This window comes from Necator americanus, chromosome II (assembly GCF_031761385.1).
Source record: "Necator americanus strain Aroian chromosome II, whole genome shotgun sequence".
NCBI classification, from domain to species: domain Eukaryota; kingdom Metazoa; phylum Nematoda; class Chromadorea; order Rhabditida; family Ancylostomatidae; genus Necator; species Necator americanus.
This window is the reverse complement of record NC_087372.1, coordinates 13759304-13778352: the sequence shown is the minus strand read 5'-3', so window position 1 is coordinate 13778352 and position 19049 is coordinate 13759304. Positions and strand designations below refer to the sequence as shown.

At 41.2% G+C, this 19049-nt stretch overlaps 1 protein-coding gene across 2 annotated transcripts in view; it reads left to right on the top strand.

The window, feature by feature from the left end:
* Positions 1 to 19049, top strand: part of RB195_017746 (uncharacterized protein) — a gene marked incomplete at both ends in the record, with an annotated part of 37055 nt that overhangs the window by 12846 nt on the left and 5160 nt on the right. Inside the window, 8 exons of one of the 2 annotated variants that reach the window (XM_064184873.1) lie at positions 1343 to 1360; positions 1439 to 1609; positions 5380 to 5483; positions 5545 to 5659; positions 12882 to 12980; positions 13864 to 13937; positions 14023 to 14164; positions 15795 to 15890. In XM_064184873.1, the coding sequence (XP_064040755.1) occupies positions 1343 to 1360; positions 1439 to 1609; positions 5380 to 5483; positions 5545 to 5659; positions 12882 to 12980; positions 13864 to 13937; positions 14023 to 14164; positions 15795 to 15890 (819 nt within the window). Of the gene's footprint in view, positions 1 to 1342; positions 1361 to 1438; positions 1610 to 5379; positions 5484 to 5544; positions 5660 to 10012; positions 10136 to 12881; positions 12981 to 13863; positions 13938 to 14022; positions 14165 to 15794; positions 15891 to 17155; positions 17249 to 17303; positions 17482 to 19049 lie in introns of those variants that run through there. The other variant, XM_064184875.1, reaches the window with a different exon arrangement.

The window sequence follows — 19049 nt, the reverse complement described above, 5'->3', positions numbered from 1 at the left end:
CAGACATTTATTAACATACATCGCTGTACATCTGCGTCTTCATCTATGCACATTTTTGTCTTTGTAACTCGCGCTGCTGACAACTTCGACCAGGAGAAATGTCTGAAAAGCTGTCATCTTATACGGTTTACTAAGAAGTGATAGAGAGAACGGATAGAGGTCAAGAGGGGAGGAATGTTTGGAGAAGGATGGAAAGGCAAGAACCCCAAAGATATGCACTCTATGAGGTGTGGGTAGTAGCAAAATAAATATGCATTGCCAGTGCTTAGCAATACGATCAGTGAAGAGTTCAAAAAGAAACTTGTGTTGTCAGTTTTTTTTTTGTTGGAGTCAGCCGTGGCGTGAGATATATTACAACTAGCGGAACAACAGAACGGTTCGGAGGTGGAGTTCCGAGCAGAGAGACCGAAATTGATGCGAAAATGCGAAAATGTTTTTCTCTGCTGTCTATTCTTGAAGATTCTGAAGAAGAAGATTTCCTTTGTGGATTGAAAAAAGGATAACTCACTATCGTACAACGATACACTATCGTAATTTCCCACCACAGGGAGTTGTCGGCCAAGAAATCCAGGGGACACTGGGAAATATCATTGTTGCGCGCACAAAGTTTTGGTACGAATCATCATGGACTGGTATGTGAAATCACCCGGATGAATTTCGTTCCAGTCCATCTATGTCTGGCCGCTTTTTCATTCTTAGGAGAGTGATCGAATTATGGCAGTGATGCTCGAATCCTGCGCACTTAGCTTTCATAGGACGATTTCGACGCTTCTCACAGAAGAGATCTTTCTGACATCCATTTACCCAATAAAAGTTAAGGATATTTCATTCTTCTAAATAATGCATTGTTTGAGTCCGATTAAAACAACCGCGACTTGAATCAAAGTTTAATCGAAGCTGAAATTCAAAGCTAAAATTGGAGTAAGGGAATGGAGTTTTTCCAAAAACATTCTTGCTCCACTTTGCTATCAGTTACGTCATACAAGTTATTGTTGAACAGGGTTCTTTTGATTTGGTTATAACATGATGATACATCTTTCGCTTAACTGAAGATGCAATAATATTAGCTTCAAACATCGCGAAGTTGCAATATGTTGCAAGGAGATAGAGTAGTAATCTAAAACTCAGGTCTACTTTTTATGCACTCTGCACAGTATACATTTAAATAGGGTAGAACGGTAAGGTAAGTTTCCTTTTATCCTGTAGGCATTCCCATGCCAACTCAGTGTAAAGTAGGAAAGACTGGAATGTTTGAATGCATCCAAATGCGCTTTGTGAAGACGTATTGCGATAAGGATATCACAATTTTTTAATCACTTTCTATCAGTGGTCAGTATTTCTAATGAGACTGTTCGGTAAGGTTTGGATTACAGCTTTCAGATCTTTCAGATCTTTGGTACAAATAATTTGTTGATGGCAATATTTATCAATTTTACAGTCATCTCGAATCTGCATCGAAGTACGTGACACATGCAATGACACTTCAATCCGTCAGGGAATAGGCGAGGTGCTGACTTTTATGGAAAGGATCAGCGGTCTTGCGCAACTGAACTTCTCCGATGAGGGAAAACGGTATCACTTAAGCGAGCTGGATGTCAATCTGTCGTCGGTAGGTCAGTTCTGATAATAGCACGGATCATCTGGTAAAGAATCTGTTGATTGTAAGGGCATGGGAGTAGCAATTTCATATAATACAAAGGAGGGATATTTCTAGCACTACTACCAACACATCGATGCAGTAATATTTGCTCATTTTATAGCTCATATTTGCAACAGTATTGAAACAAAATCTCACACAACTGTATTCTTAGGTGCGTCAGTGCCTCGAAGTTATATGCATATTAATTTCTCTTAATCATTATCATTTCGCGAGAGAGATCATAGTCAGATCATAGCCAGATCACTTTGAAATCAATATGAAGGGGAGACATCGGTATTGGGCATCAGAGCTTTCTGTACTATCAGTAGCGTGCTCGTAATATTTTATGCTGAAATTCAGCTGCTTAGGGTTCCTCTTTCCAGTTTCTCCTTCAGCTTGGTTTTTATTCTACCAATCTGGACGTCCGGGTGGACGCCGGACAGTGGACCTCTTCTGGGGCACGCTTCGTTTTCTTTAACTGTTCAATAGAAATTCAATGTTGTGGTATTTTTGAAAAAATTAAATTTGCATCTTTCTAACTGCGCCTCTTTCGTTCTTTTCTTTTAGAACGAAATGATGGTGAATTGAAGTGATGATTTTATGGTCCTCGTCCTAAATTCGTTTGGAAAGAATTCAAACGTGATTATACACCTACACATACTCCTTCAATTCCGTAAAAGTTCGCCAACATACTTCGAAGCATGAGTTTTTCTTGCCTTTCTCTTTAACAATCAGTGCAGAATAATGTTCTAGCATGAAATGACATGAACGTCATCAGTGTAGTGATATTGATAAAATTCCACGTCAGACTATGTTAACTGTTAGCTACTTTTAAAGCTGCCGCGTTGCCAACCTTTGAAGAGAGAATGTTGGCAATCTGATGAGGCAAACGTGCGATCGGAAAAGATATGTGCTAAAATACATGCGAGTGTACAAATACAATATACATATAAACGCAACACAGCAGCTTTCATGGTCGTAAAATGGTTCACAGTGTTTTGTTTACTTCTTGAAAAATAGGCTTGGAGTCACTGCATAGTACTACTGCACCGAAGCGCCGTGGAACAGGTTTAAATCGTTTGACATTTAGAGGGTCATTTTGTAGTGCTCTGACGCCGGAGTTCCGATACTCCGATATAGACGAACGTTGCACTCCATTTTATAGCTTTCTGGCGTCGGTGCACCAATTCGACGCCGTGGGCTATGGCTGACCGCGTTGCGGTGTCAGCACACTTATCTAACGCCGTTCGACACGTCGCAGCGCGTTCTGGATTCTAGAATTTCGTTACACACAGATACATGCACACCTGACAGAATAACCCAATTATTATAAAGCATGATTACATACTACAACATCTGGTGTAAAAATGGGTCACCTAGTTTTACTCTTGATGTTGTATTATACGATCATATTATATAATAACGGTGATTCCGTCACATTTTACACTGGTTTAATTTTGAAAGACTGAGAAGATTAGGTGAAATGACATATTTTGCGTGCGCTATCAATTATACTGTTAGAAGCACACGGGTCAGCTTATGAAGCTATTCCAAATCTATTAACAAACTCAAAAGTAGCCGACCATCTCCTCTGTTTGGCCTTCAAAAACGAGATCTGTTTCTGCATGTGGTTCTTCGTTCTAATTTCTTTCAGAACTGTCTTTTCGCTTGTTTTCTTCTCCAAATTGTGTTTACTCCTCGAGAATCGCTTTCTACTTCTCTCTGTTGACCAACGCTTCTCGGAGTAAGCATGATATCGCCCGCATATGATATCGAGAAAAATGTTTTATTTGCATGACGGCTCCTTCCCAAACAACTGATTTTATTATCTGCTGCAGTGCAATTCTGAGTGACTTTAGACAATTCGTATTACACTGCTGCGGATCTTCCCCATCGAATACTATTTGAGGTGTTGGAAGACCTGTCTCGTAGTGGTGACAGATGCATTGGACGCACCCAACTTTTCTCGTCGACCAAAGCTAGCAGTACTGCATTGGAATTTTCACCATCGAAGGATTTCCTATAGCTGAAAGAGATCAGGAAGAAAATCAGTTCTCTAAGAAAAATATGTAACCATGGAAACGTGACATGTTGTTCATGCAGCTAGAGCTTACTAGGAGTTCGTTTTTGAAGTTCACCAACATCTTTTGCTCTTCATGAAGAATCTCCGTGAACAGTTTGTATGGAACGTAACCAAGCTTATTGAGTAGAGGCTTTGAAGGCCGTCTCGTTCAATGTTTTAAACGCCAACAATTACTCGTAGAAGAAAGCTGAGAAAGTACCAGGCTCGATCGATGTAGCAGTGATCGCAACAGTCCGGATTCTTTTTTGTTAAAAAAAAAACTGCTGCCTGAACACTGTTTTCGCAGTGGTCCCAGCAACTTTTCTTAAGTTTGATTCTGCTCCACCTTTCTTCTACACTCTTATTATTTATATTTTATTTACAGTTAACGTTTACCACCCTCTCCTCGATGTTGAATTCTTGTTGGTTGGACTGCTAGGGTTTCTGAGCGAAGTTCTGGTTTTTCGTACAGTTCTGCAGTTGCTTTTGAATGATTCCTTGAGGGTGCTTTCGTGATTTTGACCTTTTTTCCTTCCATGGCGATATCAAATTTCCGTCTTTTACATCTGGCAGCTGTTTCGTATTCCTGCCTCAAGGAGACGACAGAAAAAGCTGCAAAATGGTGATACATCGGAGATACCAAGTGAAGTGAATGCGTGGTCGATTTGCGCAGATTGTGCCGTTAGCGGATTCTCGTAATCATTTCCGATGGTCTTTACTTATAAAAGAAGAAATCTCACGGAAAAAGGCGTTGCTCGTGATATCTCAGAGAAGCATCGTTGTTTTTGCTTAGGTCCTTCAACAAACGTATTGTGAAGCTACAACTGTAGCTTAGGTGGTCAATGTATGCAATCTTCATTTGTTAACTTTCGGCCTCTTCTCTCACTCTAGTATGCTGAACAAGGACGGTCACAGGTAGGGCAAGTACTATCGAAATCATCACGTACTATAAACTTAATGAAGTATATGTTTATAACAATCTCTTTGTTATAAATGTGTCCATTGATGAGTTTGTTTCTTATATGCACTATTAAGTTGTTTCCTTCTTCTGTACTGGACCACTCACAAAACAACACCTCTTGTACTGTAATCAAGCACAACCACAGCCTGTGCAATCTATTGAAATTATGTATAAACTTATTGATACATTTATTTACAACAAAGTCAGCCTCATCCGACTCAATGTGATTGGTCCAATACCGAAAAATTGGCACACAGAAATCAAAAAAGGAGAACAGGAGATTGGAATGTTTGCGTCGCAGATCACCGACCTCATGATCGTCAGACTTGTGTAAATACTAATAAATAGTTATGAGAGTAAGATTGTAGAAGAAGTAGAGTCAGCTCTTGAGGGCGTTCCATAATAATGGACAACAGTGCAGCACGTGGGACTTCAAAATTTTCGTGTTTTTAACCCATTCTACGTACTAGTACGAAACCTTAAAAAGAGTAGATGAACCAATATTAAAAGTTAACGCTATTGCATAGTGGAAAGAAGTCGTTGAAGGCGTTTCAGATGTTCTGAGTTCATATATTCTGAGTGGGAGTAAGTAAGAGTCGATAAAAAAATCGGAAGTTAGACAACTCTTTATCAGCGACTAATTTCTAATAACAATTTTTGCCGTGATGGATGTAGAAAATCAAAATTGAACAAACAACTTCTATTGATTGATTACAGGTTAATTGGACCAAATTCTTTATTATGACGACGCCCCCTGATATGCACAGTTACTTTCTTGCAGATCCTTTGGTTGAGGTCCCAAGCATGCGGTACACGAAAAGGTTAGCTGTTTTTGACATTCATAAATTAAAACATCACAAACATGGTTTTGTTCAAATTCAGGATAGACAAACTTCTGCAGAGAACACCTAAACGGGTTTTTACAAACTATGTTATTCTTCACTACATTCTTTCATGGATACAATACTTAGACGATGAATATAGGCAACTGATGGAGGTGAGAACTCAACGGTGACCGTCGTCTCTCCTTGCTTCTCAATGAAAATTCTAACTATTTGACAACGATTACTTTACCGAACAGGGCGGGTGTGGCGCAGTCGGTTAGAGGTCCGTTGTAGCCACATGGTCGAGGGTTCGAATCCGCCCTAGTGCTCACCAAGCCTTTCATCCCTCCGGGGTCGATAAATTGGTACCAGACTTGTCTGGGAGGATAAAAACACTGACTTGATCATCGGCTGGCCCCCGCAAGTCATTGTATAGGCCAACACGCGTTCCAAAACCTCAACGATTACGAATTCCAGTAAAACGCGTTGGCGCATCCCAAGTGGATTGATACGCCAGTGACTTTACTTTACTTTACTTTTACTTTACCGAACAAGTTTATCATTCGTAATTCCTGTTCGTTGCTCGAGCTTGATCTGTCCTCATTGGATGCCACCACCAAGAACTTCATTTTCTTAAATCATGTCTGCTCACCTGAGCTATTTCTAATGCAGCTTACGTATCTCGTAGATGCTATTCCCCAACTGCTCCCGCTTTTTGTTAGATGCATAATGTGTCCGGACCTGATTTCATTCTACCCAGCAAGAATTTCGACCGATAGTTCGAATGGGTGAAAATATGAATCGCGGTTGAAACAAAAGTTGAAAGTAAAGCAAATACGACTTTTAGTATGACATATGTATGCTGTTATAAACTCTTAATGACAGCGCTGTTCGAAAAAGATGAAAGGGTAAGAGTTTAGTCTTACTCACATTTACTCAGAATAAATAGCGAGAAATAAAGAGAAGTTTAGCAGCTCTCACTCCTTTTAGCAAACCTGATTTTGGGGAGGCAATTTTACCCATCTGAGGACCGAAGCAGTTAGTAATAACAGTCAGTGAGGAACCGCCGAACGATTAGAGTTTCTCTGATCAAAAAAGAGTGGCTAGCCTCTTAAAGATTACAAAATAGGGACAGTTGAGCTAAAATCTTTTGTCATTCCTCTGGGAATGGGAAGACGACCAAGGTCATCCTTCCAATGTGGATAGACGAAGGAGAGGCCATTTGAGTTGTGAAGCAACATTCTTGTAATTTCCGTTCACAAAATGCTATTCATCGCGAAAGGCAAGAGCTGTAACGCAGCTTCATTTCCCTCTTTGACATACGAAGACTTGATGAATTGCGGAAGCAGTTTTTCCCAAGAAGAAACCTTTATTCGGTGAATTACACAATTTTCTTTTCTAGCTAGTTTTCAAACGACCTATGAGAAATGCCATCAAAGAAATGCGATCAAGATCAAGATAGGGATTCTCAACCCCTATGCAAACAACTTTTATAGGCCGTGATGTCTCTTTCGACCATTTCTAGCAAGGTGTTTTCTTGACGGACTTAACGCCCGACAGAATCTTAGAATTGTTCGTTCACCTCATTGACGATGTGAATAAATGAATAACTGCTGTTGTTTATCTATATGAACCACACTATTCAAATTGATTGCTGGAGTGAGAGGGAGAGTTGTAAAAGAATCCCTTCTGTTCAGCTTCTCGATTGATGGCATCATTAAATCGATTAGAGAAAATTGGAAAGGCGAAAAAATTGAACAAGTGGATGTCGCATGAACAGGGTGAGTCCGAAAGAAACCGCCGTTTTGAGATCTGCTCAAGGCTTCTGTTACGCAACAATACCGATAATAAGAATGGTATTGACACGAGAAATGGATCCTTTATGACAACACGAAGCGTCGTGCTCCAGGGATGGACAAGGATAAAACTACCAAGCACTTCCTGAAGCGGAAAATCCACCATGAGAAGACCATGGTAACTATGTGGTGGTGCGCTACGACTACAGCCTTTTGAAAGCAGGCAAGACCATTACTGCAGTCTACCGACGTGAATAAATGCATAACTTCTGTTGTTTGAATCTAGATGTACCACACCATCCCAATTGATAGCTAAAGTAGGAGGAGGAGTTGTAGGAGAATCATCCCCGTTCAACTTCGTAATTGGTGACATTATGCGAGGAACCATCGGACAGTGTCCCTACAATGTAGTTATACCACCACCAGAGCGTCCATTGGTTGATGTCGATTACACCGACAATGTCGTAACAAGGTGTCAGCTGTTGATATCATGTGGATGTCAATAACACATTGCCAGCCTTGTATTGAGACTTGCTGCAATCTATAGACTACAATCCGCTGGTAACTGTAAACGAATAAGCCTCCTAACACCTTTGACTGCAATTAAAGTGGACGCATAACAGTGTGTTGTTTTATTTATGTAGGTTGCATGCTCAAATGCAACCAGAACTTTGGGAGGGATATGGAGCAAAATGCGCTGGTAGTGGACCAATTCTGCATTAAAGTCTTCTCAAGATTCCTATTTTCGATTCTTCTCTTCACTGGACCCGGTTTGCGCACTAATCGTTCTTGCGTTTCAGAGCCAGAGATACGGATGGGATTGTCCAAAGTTATGATAAATTTGACAATTCGGTTTATCAAAAATGTCAGACCAGTGGAATGTCATTAAGAATAACCTAACGCGGAATATGGTGAATCGATAGATAACTCTTCGAAAACTTTCACATCCACTTGTCTTTTAAAGTAGTCACCAAAAAAGTCTCGCAGAAATTCCTTTAGGCATGCATTTATATGAGAGCAGAAAACATCAAAAGTAATCAAAGTGTTTAATCTTAAACTTCATCGAATTCGCCTAGCGCTAATAGACAGTTCAGGAAATACGACAATTTTGACAGGATGCGGAACAACAACGAGTGGTTTGATTTTATGTGAGTACTTTGTGATGGCTGAACAGCTTCGCTCAACGACGTGGTACCCTATTGAAAATGGACAGGAACGTCAGCAGCCTTGTGGGCATATAAAAGATATTTGGGATGAAATTTTTTCAATCAGCGAGCCTCTACAGCTGCAACAAAATATCATTCTTTTTTTACGTTGACGAGCCAGCGTCCATTCCAGGTTTATACTCTAAATCACATTTTACACTCAAGATCTAAGTGATCAAATTCTCAGTTCGATGCCTGCGAAAGTAACAAAAATCTCATTTGAAAGATTAGTATAAGTATAGTTCGCTTCAATTTTCGCTGGATTCTCGTCTGAGGGGACTGTAATAGCAATCTAATCTTTTGAAAAGGCATTGCAGTTTTTAGTTCACATCCCTCACAGAAAACGTCTTGGCATAGTAGTGACCTACTTATACAACTTATATGGCGGTCGAATGTTATATCCTAACGCAGCTTATCCGCATCTTTGCCGGATGGGATCGTCCTTGAGCAAATTTGAGCCCACCCTGTTCAGTCTTCAGTTAGAGCGCGCACAGAGTTTATCCATGTGTCGCAGTTCTATATTCTGCGCAACTTTGCGTCCCTCCAGAAGCGCCCTCGTCTTGAACTTTCTTTTACGTCCTTATGAGCTTCTTCAGTTTGAGTCAGGAAGTGTCCTCAAGGCAACTTTTACAAGGCGATCCAATAGTTTCCTTATAATGTGACCAAGAAAGCGAAGACGGTTTTCTGTAACTGCTTTAAAGGCCGATTTTCCTCGCGTCATCCGTCGGTGCATCATATTCGCTTCTGGGTAAAACTCTTCGTTATGGCCCACCATTAGCTAAAAGTACCCAGCATCCGCCTAAACAGCTTTCTTTTCATGCAGTCCAGGATCCATATCGCCGTTGGTGGCAGGGCCCAAGTCTGCGTTCCGTACATCATGACAAGGTGAATGGCGGATAGGTATACTCGCAGTTTGACTTCGTTGGGGACACGCACTTTGTTAAGGAGTTTAATGCAAAACTGGCCTTAGCGCAACTTTGCTGAATACCTCTCTCGTAGCTGCCGTTGTTTCTCTATAAAAGAACTCGCGCTGCTTGAAGCGAATATCACTACATCGTCGCCGTACTCGACGTCGACTAAAGGACGTGCAATCAAGAACCACATCAACGGATCGCGTGATATCATCGATGGGAAACTCGAACAAGAAAATTACTGCGACAGCCCTTTGTCTCACTTCAGTTTCTAATTCGCTATTTTTAATTTAATGTTCAAACAGCAACAGTTGTTTTTCTGTTTATATCCTCAATTAGGTGAATGAAATTTCACAGAATACCACGTTGAGCGCACTTAGAGACGGCCTCTCCGGTAGTTATTGTTTTTTTTATGCGACTTCATTATTTTGTACCCTTCAAAGCACTACAATCATTGGTTATTATTTATTCTGCGTAGTTTAGTTGCCGTCAAGAATTCCAAAACACGGTAATAATTGGGAATCGGAACCTGAATTTGAGTTCATGCACAATTCTCGGTTTATGCAATCTTGCAGAATTTAAATGACAACTTTTAGTGGAGACTAGAATTTTAGGAATTTGTGAAGGATGTTGGACTGGAGCATTTCTCAGCGAAACATGATTTTTGTTACTTACTAGTGAGTAAGTGGTATGATGCAGCCGTGTTATCAGTATATGGACAGCATTTTGATGGCAGAGTGAGTGGAACACGTTTAACTCAAATATGTGTTTTGCATTTCCCTGACTGCTGTCGATATGGGAACCTGCTTTTTCTCTCCCCATTGAAACTTGTGAACACACCTTGGCAATTCAAAAACCAATTCGAAACAAACGAACGATAGGGATATCCCTAAAACTCGGGAATTTTGCGCCACATCTTTCAGTGCTGCCTTATCAAGAGAACTTGAGCCGCTTCCCTAATCCCATCTGAGCAAGATATATATGTGGATATATATCATAAATGTGCTCAATTTACATATCATTTTTTTTTATAACAAGAACCAGCAAAGATAAACCCAGGTTGGGTGGGATATACGATCATTTGGAAGATCGGAATAGATTTCATTTTCGATTGTTACCTTCATTCTCTTTCAATTCCCTTAGCTATTGTTGTGTATATAGAATAAGAGGCTGTTTGGTTACTCTGATAACGAATATATTCATATCTTCTTCATTAAATAAAATACCGCTTGAAGTATTAACTCAAATAGAAATATAAAATCAATCAAGGCGGTGGCAGAGGAGCGGCCTACATTCGCTTTCGAAGAGCTTCCTTTTCGGTGGAAACTATCTGTTTAGACATGAATCTAATCGGAATCAGGAAAGGTTGCCATCATTCGAACTTGAATAAAAAAATAACAGAAAGTCATTGGAACTAGGTTGGTCAGTAGGATTTGACCAATTCGGCAAGTTAAGTTGGGAGTAGACCCATTCAAAACATTAGAATGGTTCGAGAGTCTTGTACTAAATTTTTTTTTTCGATCAGGAGTTCAAAAGGTCTTAAAGTTAAAATTTTTGGATAGGAAATTGAAAATGGTAGAATGTTCCAAAATCTTGCACCAGGGAGCATATAAAGGCGCTCGTTCCACTGGTGTTCAACCACGGCTCTAATAAACCAAAGTCGAATTCGAACCCCCCTGTACCGTAGACTTCTGTAAGGCCACAACGCATGCGACACCACCATTTACCTGTCCGACGTTCAAGAGAGATGTGATATCCCGTTGGACCGTTGGACTGTCACTCTTTTTTTTTCCAACGGTTCGGTTCAGGAGATATTTCGTTTGGAGGTCGATCTCGCTCTAATCGTCCAACTGGCTGGAGTGATGGACCTTTCCGTACCGCTCACAGAGAAGAGCCGACAGCACTTGTACGCGGCCGTACAAAAATCGTCAGATGTCGTCACTCTCTAGCTTACAGAAAAATGATTTCGATTTGAGTCTCGCCTGAATGGATTGCCTCGTTGGAAAACTTACCAACCCTCTTTATTCTTCTGACTTATCCCAGTCTGACCACCATTATCAGACCTGAAGAATGGGATTACGCATTTCTTTGACTTACTGCCATCAGAGTTCTGGACTTCTGGAATTGTTAGTCTAGCGAAGCGTTGTGCATATGTAGTTGATCATGAAAGTCATAATTTTGTTGATTGATATCTATGGATGATAAAGTTGCAATTGTTTGAAAAAAGTGTGGTCTTAGGTGCGCGACTTCTGGACCAACCTGATAATAAACTCGCAGCGTCGGTAAAAAAGAAGGAAGGATCATATAGCAGTTTATACGATGATTTGTTAGTTGAAATGATAAGATGTAAAAGAAACAGAATTGGAGGGCGTTTGAAGCATTGTAAAGCTACTACTCTGCAAAGCGTTTCTTTTCTGAAGAATATTACTAGAATGTGATTGAGGATATTTTTTGTTACAATTAATGGTCAACACAAACAGATTTCTTGCCTTTAAACCACGGCAGTTTTGTCATTTCCTATTTTCGTGCTTTCTGCTGGTGCGTCTGCAAGGTTTTTAGACGCAAAGCTCATTTTCTTAGCGCTGCTGCTCTATCGTTGTCTTCCTAAGCCTAAATACAGACTGATTCAAAGGATTTCACCTCTACTGCTTCAAGTACCACACTACCCTGTTAATAGTCCACTGATCGCTCAAGCTAGTGGAAACAGAAAGTATAGAAGTTGAGTTCAGTCTTATCTGTCGGATATGCGGTTCATTTTTCGTAAACACAAATGACGCATCTTTCGCGCAACACTTGCTATGTGAACTGTTCTTAACAAGCTAATTTCTGATGTGCTGATTGATGTTCGCAGCAAAGATATTTCAAACGTCCCTCACAAATCTCAATTTCTTTTATTTAAAAGATGTTCAGTAAGTATCTGTACATACGCAAGGGCTCAAATCCGCTCTCCAGCTGTTCTTCGAGTCTTAGTCCCTAGCTCCTAATTCCAGGAAGTGAGTGTAAGGAGTGTAAGGTTCCCAGAAAAAGAAGGAGAAATAAAGAAAGAGAAAAACGATATGGGAGACACTCACTGTGAGAGCGATCGGCGATCCATAAAGCATAAGTCACTCCATAAAAGAAAACTTGAAAACAGTAGAGCTTCTGGTCGCTTGTCAGGATCATTAACATCTGTGGCAATCTTATCTATGAATGTTGTTGCTTCCGCATAACCCTATCGGAACAGAAGCGTGTTTCACGTATCATTTCTGCTAAACGACTCGCGCTTAGTCTCACATTGGACATATTTATAATCAAATATGCATTATTTGTTTGGATATAATACTTGATGAAAGCACAGTGCGTTCTGAACAAATTAATAAGTAAGATAAGATATCTCACGCAAACCAATCAGCTCGGTGATCGCATAACATCGCCCGTTACCGAGAGAAGCGATACCCTGCCTGCTTTAACTTTGTGTTATTTTATATATTTCGGATAATTTAGGATACAGAAGAACTAGCAGAAAGGCTTGTTCGCGACGTCATGGCCGCCTTTGAAGAAGGAATAAAAGAAAATAAATGGATGACGAACGAGCAGAAAAAGGTCTGCGGTTTTACAAAGATGGTCTTGATTTCGTTCTTAACTTAACCGTTCTTCTTCTAACCTTGCACAATTAAAGCGACGATGAATGCAAAAGAAAGCATTCTTCATTTACTAAATATTTCTCGAAAATTATGCAAGAGTGGTGTTCTGGAAATCGTCCTTCTTCATGCACTATAATTGGCGAGCCTGGCATTTATTAGTAATAGAATTTATTAGTAATAGTGGATAGGTTCACGGCGAGCAGTGGAGTCACCTTAATCAGCTTTACGCCCGGTCTTCTTCGAAGTGGTCGAAAGAGCGCCTGTAATCGCGCCGCTCCTGCAGTGATCGCATGCCAGAGTCGCCCAATGTTTTCTCCCTTTGCGCGAACACAAAAAGCATCGAATTTTTCTTTTAAGGACTTTGTGGAAAAGTCTGACTATCGGATCGGCTGTCTTTTTGTAGGGCGCTTAACATTCGGTGGAATCCACTCACTCACAGCTCGGGTCCAACGGTTGTCGTTGAAGCTGATGAGGTGTCCGGAGGTGCACCTTACATTGCTGCCCTTGGGAAATGTGGCGGCGTCTCAAAACTTCAATCGCTGATGCGGGATAGAACTTCGAATCCACTCCCTCACTTGGGATACTCCTAACACCACTCTTTCGATTGAGCGTTCAATGACGCCCACCGCACTTTCTTCCTTCTTGCGAAGTTCCCAGGTCTTAGATGCATAGGTTGAAGCAACAAGTACGGTGGTGTTGAAGAGGTGAGAACGAAACCAGGTGTTCTTGTTCATCTTCACTACATCCTCGATGTTCTTATACGCCCCCCAAACAGCTCATTTTCCGCTTCCGTGGCCGGCTTCTGTAACCCATCCGTTGCGCATTAACATCGTCTTTTGCAGGTTCAGCCGAGGACTTATACATCCACGCGTTTCTTCGAACTCGATCAGCGTTCGTTGAGATTAGCTGAAGCTAGGTGCTATCAAAACGACGTCATCAGCAAGGCGTAGATGGTGTAGCTGCCGATCATCGATTTACACTCCCGTGTCGTCCTGTTCCAGCTTTCGCATCGTGTTCTCGAGAGTGACCGTGAATATTTTCGATGAGATTGTATCATTATATCTTCACGTCAATGACGACATTGTTGGTGATTGGGGAAATTCTGGTCGTGAAATTACTCTTCAGCCCTCAAACTACCTTCAGGTCCTGAGTAGGGGCACCGAAATTGTCCAGAGCCTCCATGACCGATTCCGTCTCAACTGAGTAAAAAACCTTCTTTAAGTTGACAAAGGTGAGACATAGCGAAATCTGCAGTCAATCATGCTGATTCCCTTTCGATACCCTGCTTGTTCGCATGGCTGTCACTCACTTAACGTTTTTCAATCCCGTTAAATGTTACTCCTGCGAAGGACTTGTAGATGATGGGGAGTAAGCAGATTGATCTCCTGATCCCGATTTCTTGTGGATCCATCTTTTATACAACGTCATGGTCTCGCTGGTCTTCTACTGTTCAGGGACCTTGCATTCCGACAGGTAACGTGCAAAGAGTGTAGTCAAAGTGTTGACGAGAACTAGCGGAAGATTCTTCAGATGTTCAGATCTTATCCTGTAGGGACCGGGCGAGTAATCGTACCCGCCTCTGCTGCTTCTGTCAACACTGCTCTTCTCTTTTCGGGTCTTATTTTATCGCTTTTTTTGGAGCCCTCGCGAGCTCGGATGTGAGTCTTCTGCTGCCTGTAGTTGGTGCAGTTCCACGCTGACGCCATAGAGTGTCGTCGAGTTTCACGAGCGTCTTTTGGTGGTTTTAGGAGTCTGAGCCTTCCTCCTGTAGCAATGAAGGGGTTCAACATGCAGATCGTATTTCTCATCGATGATGTACATTACGGAATCTTCCTGAGAACCACTCAGCATGGCGGTCGAAGGGGCAGTTAATGATAGTTCTGGGACTTCGCTCTCTGAACTTCGCGGCTTTCTCTTCTCTGCAAGAAAACGAAAATGTTCCCTGAAGGGGTATGGTTCGGGTGACTCCATCGGGTGACTCCCATGTCTAACGTAGAAAGGAGGACTTGTGGAATTGCGAGTTCCAATGACTGGTCTTAGTCGTCATAATAAACTCGGAAGGCCTCCTACCCTGTTTGTTCTATTGTAAGTAGTGGTCCCGATGTGAATTCTTCAGGCGATCTTCTGAGGCTAATTTTGAAATCATTAACAGTGGCCTCGTAGAAGGTGTGGTCTTCTCTGCAGACCTTATCAAGATCCATATAGAAGGCTTCGACTCCTCGTTCTTCGTAGCTTGATGTTTAAACGTAAGTGACGAAGGTTGTTAAGCTAGCGTTGATTGGCACATCTTCTCATCTGCATAAGTCCGATTCGTGTTATAAGTTGTTCGAAAGAGTCGATGTTTTTTGTCATATTCGTGTTGACAAGGACGCCAACTCTACCAGCTCCTTAACTATTCCTTGTTCCTGAAAACAGTTCCACAGTTTCACATACGGTGTTCAGTGATTGGTGTCATCTTATCTCGGACAATACGATAACGTCGTACCTGAACTTTCTGGCCTGCTTCATCAGATCTTCAAAGGCCGGATCCGATGCAAGGATGTGTATGTTGTAAGTACAGATCACTATCCTAGTTCCCCAAGGACAGGTTGCGAGGCTCTACTCTCATGAGTTTTTGGCAGATCGTTGCGTTCTTCCTGAATGGAAACGCGACACGTAGCCTCGCGACTATGCGGCAGCGATCCTTTTAGTGATAGGATCCGCGCTGCTGTGAGGTAATTTTAGAGAAATGGTGATAGTAATCAACTGTAATTCTGATTGTGATTCCTTTCAGTTGAGGCCTGAACTACAACAATGGTCTTTGGGGTTCGTTGACTACGTTGTAGTCACGTTACGATGGTACCCTGATGGTTCCTTTTTTGGAGCTTAACCCGCCCTCTTCAAATTCCTTTTTTCGAATGCTAATTCCAAATTGCCACGCCACCACCTCGTTAAGCAGCAGTCGCACTATCTGAATGGGCGGTGGTTCAGTTGTTTTTGAGTATGCCACGTAAATTTGCCTCAAACTTGGGTAATTAAACGTTTATTGATAAATTTACAAGCACAGAGTAATGTACAAGCGAAATGAGAAAATGAGAATAAAGCACGTTACATGAACAGTAAAACGAGCAAATGCAAATAAACAACAGAAATCGAGGTAAATAAAAACCTGAAAGCGTACATAGGGAATGGGCAATAACTTAAAGAGATGCTTATTGAGTGAATTCACGACGATGCTCTGAGCAACAACACGGTTGGAGTGTTTATATAGTGTCCAACTTCTTTGTTCGTTGTCGACACAATGTTGCTCTACCAACCTGATTGTGCTCGAATAGTTTTGCCCACCACATGTGTCAGCTGCGCGAGAGTGCTACTTTCATTAATGCCTGTTATTCAAATGATCTTTGTTCGAGCATTCCCATCGAGGGTAAATTGATCTTGCTTTACTTCTTCATTCTTTTGATCTATGGTCACGTCTTTGACACTATCATCATTTTTGTAAAACAACTTTGCAGCAAATGCACGTTGTCAACTGATCCACTGGTCCATAACTATTAAATGATAAGTACTCGTATTCCGAAGAATGTGACTACTATCTGTCTACCAATACCTCACGGCTGCCACTACCACATTCAAAAGTTCTTGCTTCCCTAAGTGATCATGTATCTAGTAAAAAAAAACATTATTGCACCAAATGCTCGTCGTCACAGACGTTCGACCACGGAAAGATGTACAGATATACTTCTTTCTGAATCGACCCAACCTCAAGTTGTAATGACAAAATCGGTAATGACAAGCTAATTCACATTTAATATGTTATTACCACTTAAGTGCCTTAAAAACACTTGTTTTTTCATCATGGGCATAACATGGGAAGAAACTTAACATAGAAACTCAGTTAGTGAGAAAATAGATGTGTAGTAGTCTTATAACACAATACTGCCTTGAAGTAATCTCTTTCTTTCCCAGAAAGGGACCACCTGTTATTTTTATTATTTAGCTTTTCTAATAAAGCTGTAGAAAATGTGACTTGAATTTTGTGATATTTTCTAAAGTGTCCAAACCACTATGATGTGTGATGAGGTCAAGGAAAGGGTCTTCGAGTGGATCAGATATAGCACCTCTTTATGCTAGAACTTAAAACGACTCTTTCAGCTTGCGATTTTAAAAGTCGAACGCATGCGAGTGTACGCTGCTTATGATGACGTTCATTTTAATGACACCAAACTAGATCATCGTCACAAAAACGCGAGTTTTTCTCTGTCTGCTTAGTGTTAATTATCGCGATAAAGTTTAGTTTCAGCTTATCGACCTTCAACATCTAGGGTTCCTAGATTTGGTGGATAAGTACGAGTACATGACAGGAGTCGCAATTATCAGAAAATTGCTGGATTACGATCCCGCGGAAGATTTTTCCCCGCACCTTAACAGCTTACTTCCAAGTCCAAATGCCTTTTACGCTCCACTTATCAATATGTTAGGTGAGAGCTTAAACTTTTATTAACTAAAAGAATGAAATAAACGAATAGTATGCTCAATGACAAACTACCTTTGAATTTATGCACATTAGAATCTCATGCACTCACTCTCTGGTACAAGATTGTATTAGGTTGTCCGACAACTTAATCGTTGAACGAAATTAGTGAAATTAGCTATGGAAGGAGCTGCAGCACTATAACTTGTATATAATATTATATAAATATTTTTTCATATTTATCTACTACCTCTCGCTATTATCCACGGAGAAAATGGATGCCCTCTTTAAAGAACTGAGTTCGCTGCATGCCAAAGAAGTTAACAGTCTAGTCTTTTTCTACTTGTTAGCAATTTTTAAATTTATTTCTCCGTTAGTGGAGGCTAGATCGCACATAACTAATTTGACATAATCGGCAGGGTAATGTTATCGCTTGACGCGATTGCCCCCATCTTTGCCGAGGTGCCTGAGCATAATACTACTCAAGCTTCACAAAAAGCTTGCACTGAATCTATACTACTTCGTTGTTCTATATCCTTCTGAACTGAAATTTTTGCTGGTCCTGACTGTCGATAGTGAGTGTTCTAAGTTCCTCCTTTGCCCAGCGGTGCAATTCTTTCGTTTTCGGCCAGGCGGCATTTTCCGGCTTGACCCCGATTAACCCTTCAGGACAAGTTTAACAAGGCGGTCTGCTTTCACCTTCGTGCGTCATTCGCCGACACACCAGATCGGATTCCGTGTGAAGATCTATGTGACGCATTCTAGGCCAATAATAGCCGAAAGGCCGTCTGGACAACTTCCTTTCCATGCAGCCGATTTTCGCCATCATTGTAGACTGTGCTGCTCAAGTTCCCAATCTCTATATCGTGATAGGGTGGACAAGTGGACTCCCAGCTGACTTGGTTGACGAAGGAAGTTGACCACAGACACTTCGTTAAGGAGTTGAATCTAGAAGTGGCCTTAGCTCATCTTTGTTGTACTATATGCGTTGCTCTCACACCTACCGTTTTTCTTCTCATGCTGCCCAGGTTACAGAATTCGACGAATTCGATCGGTTAGTTGTCTATTCCGATTCCCGTTCGAGATCTCGAAGAGACCCTCATCTGCTTGCACTTATCAAAGCGTAGACGTAGTTCACTGGGTGCAACTAGTTTTCACACAAGGTTGACAACATGTGAAAGTTTTATACATCGCAGGATGTCTTCGACGCCGAAGTAAAAACTCGTTGGTACGTGATATCAAGTAGACAAATGAACTTTTCTGGCACTCCATCGGCGCGAGATTCGTCTAGAAGACGGCGCTGGTGAGCAGATTTGAAAGCGTCCTCGTTGTTTAAGAAAGCTAGCTGCATCGGTTTCGAATACCGAATATGCATCGGTTTCGAATATGCTGGACTTCGATTACTTTCTGGCGATGACCCCTGTTTAATCGTAGATTGGCAAGGATGTCTGCTTGTCCGCTGTGCGTTGTTTCTTCGCTATTTTTAATAAATCGATCTAATATAATCCCCTTTAAAACCTTGTACATAAATCGCAGGAATTTCTCGTTATTTTTTAGAATCCGCGACGGGTAACT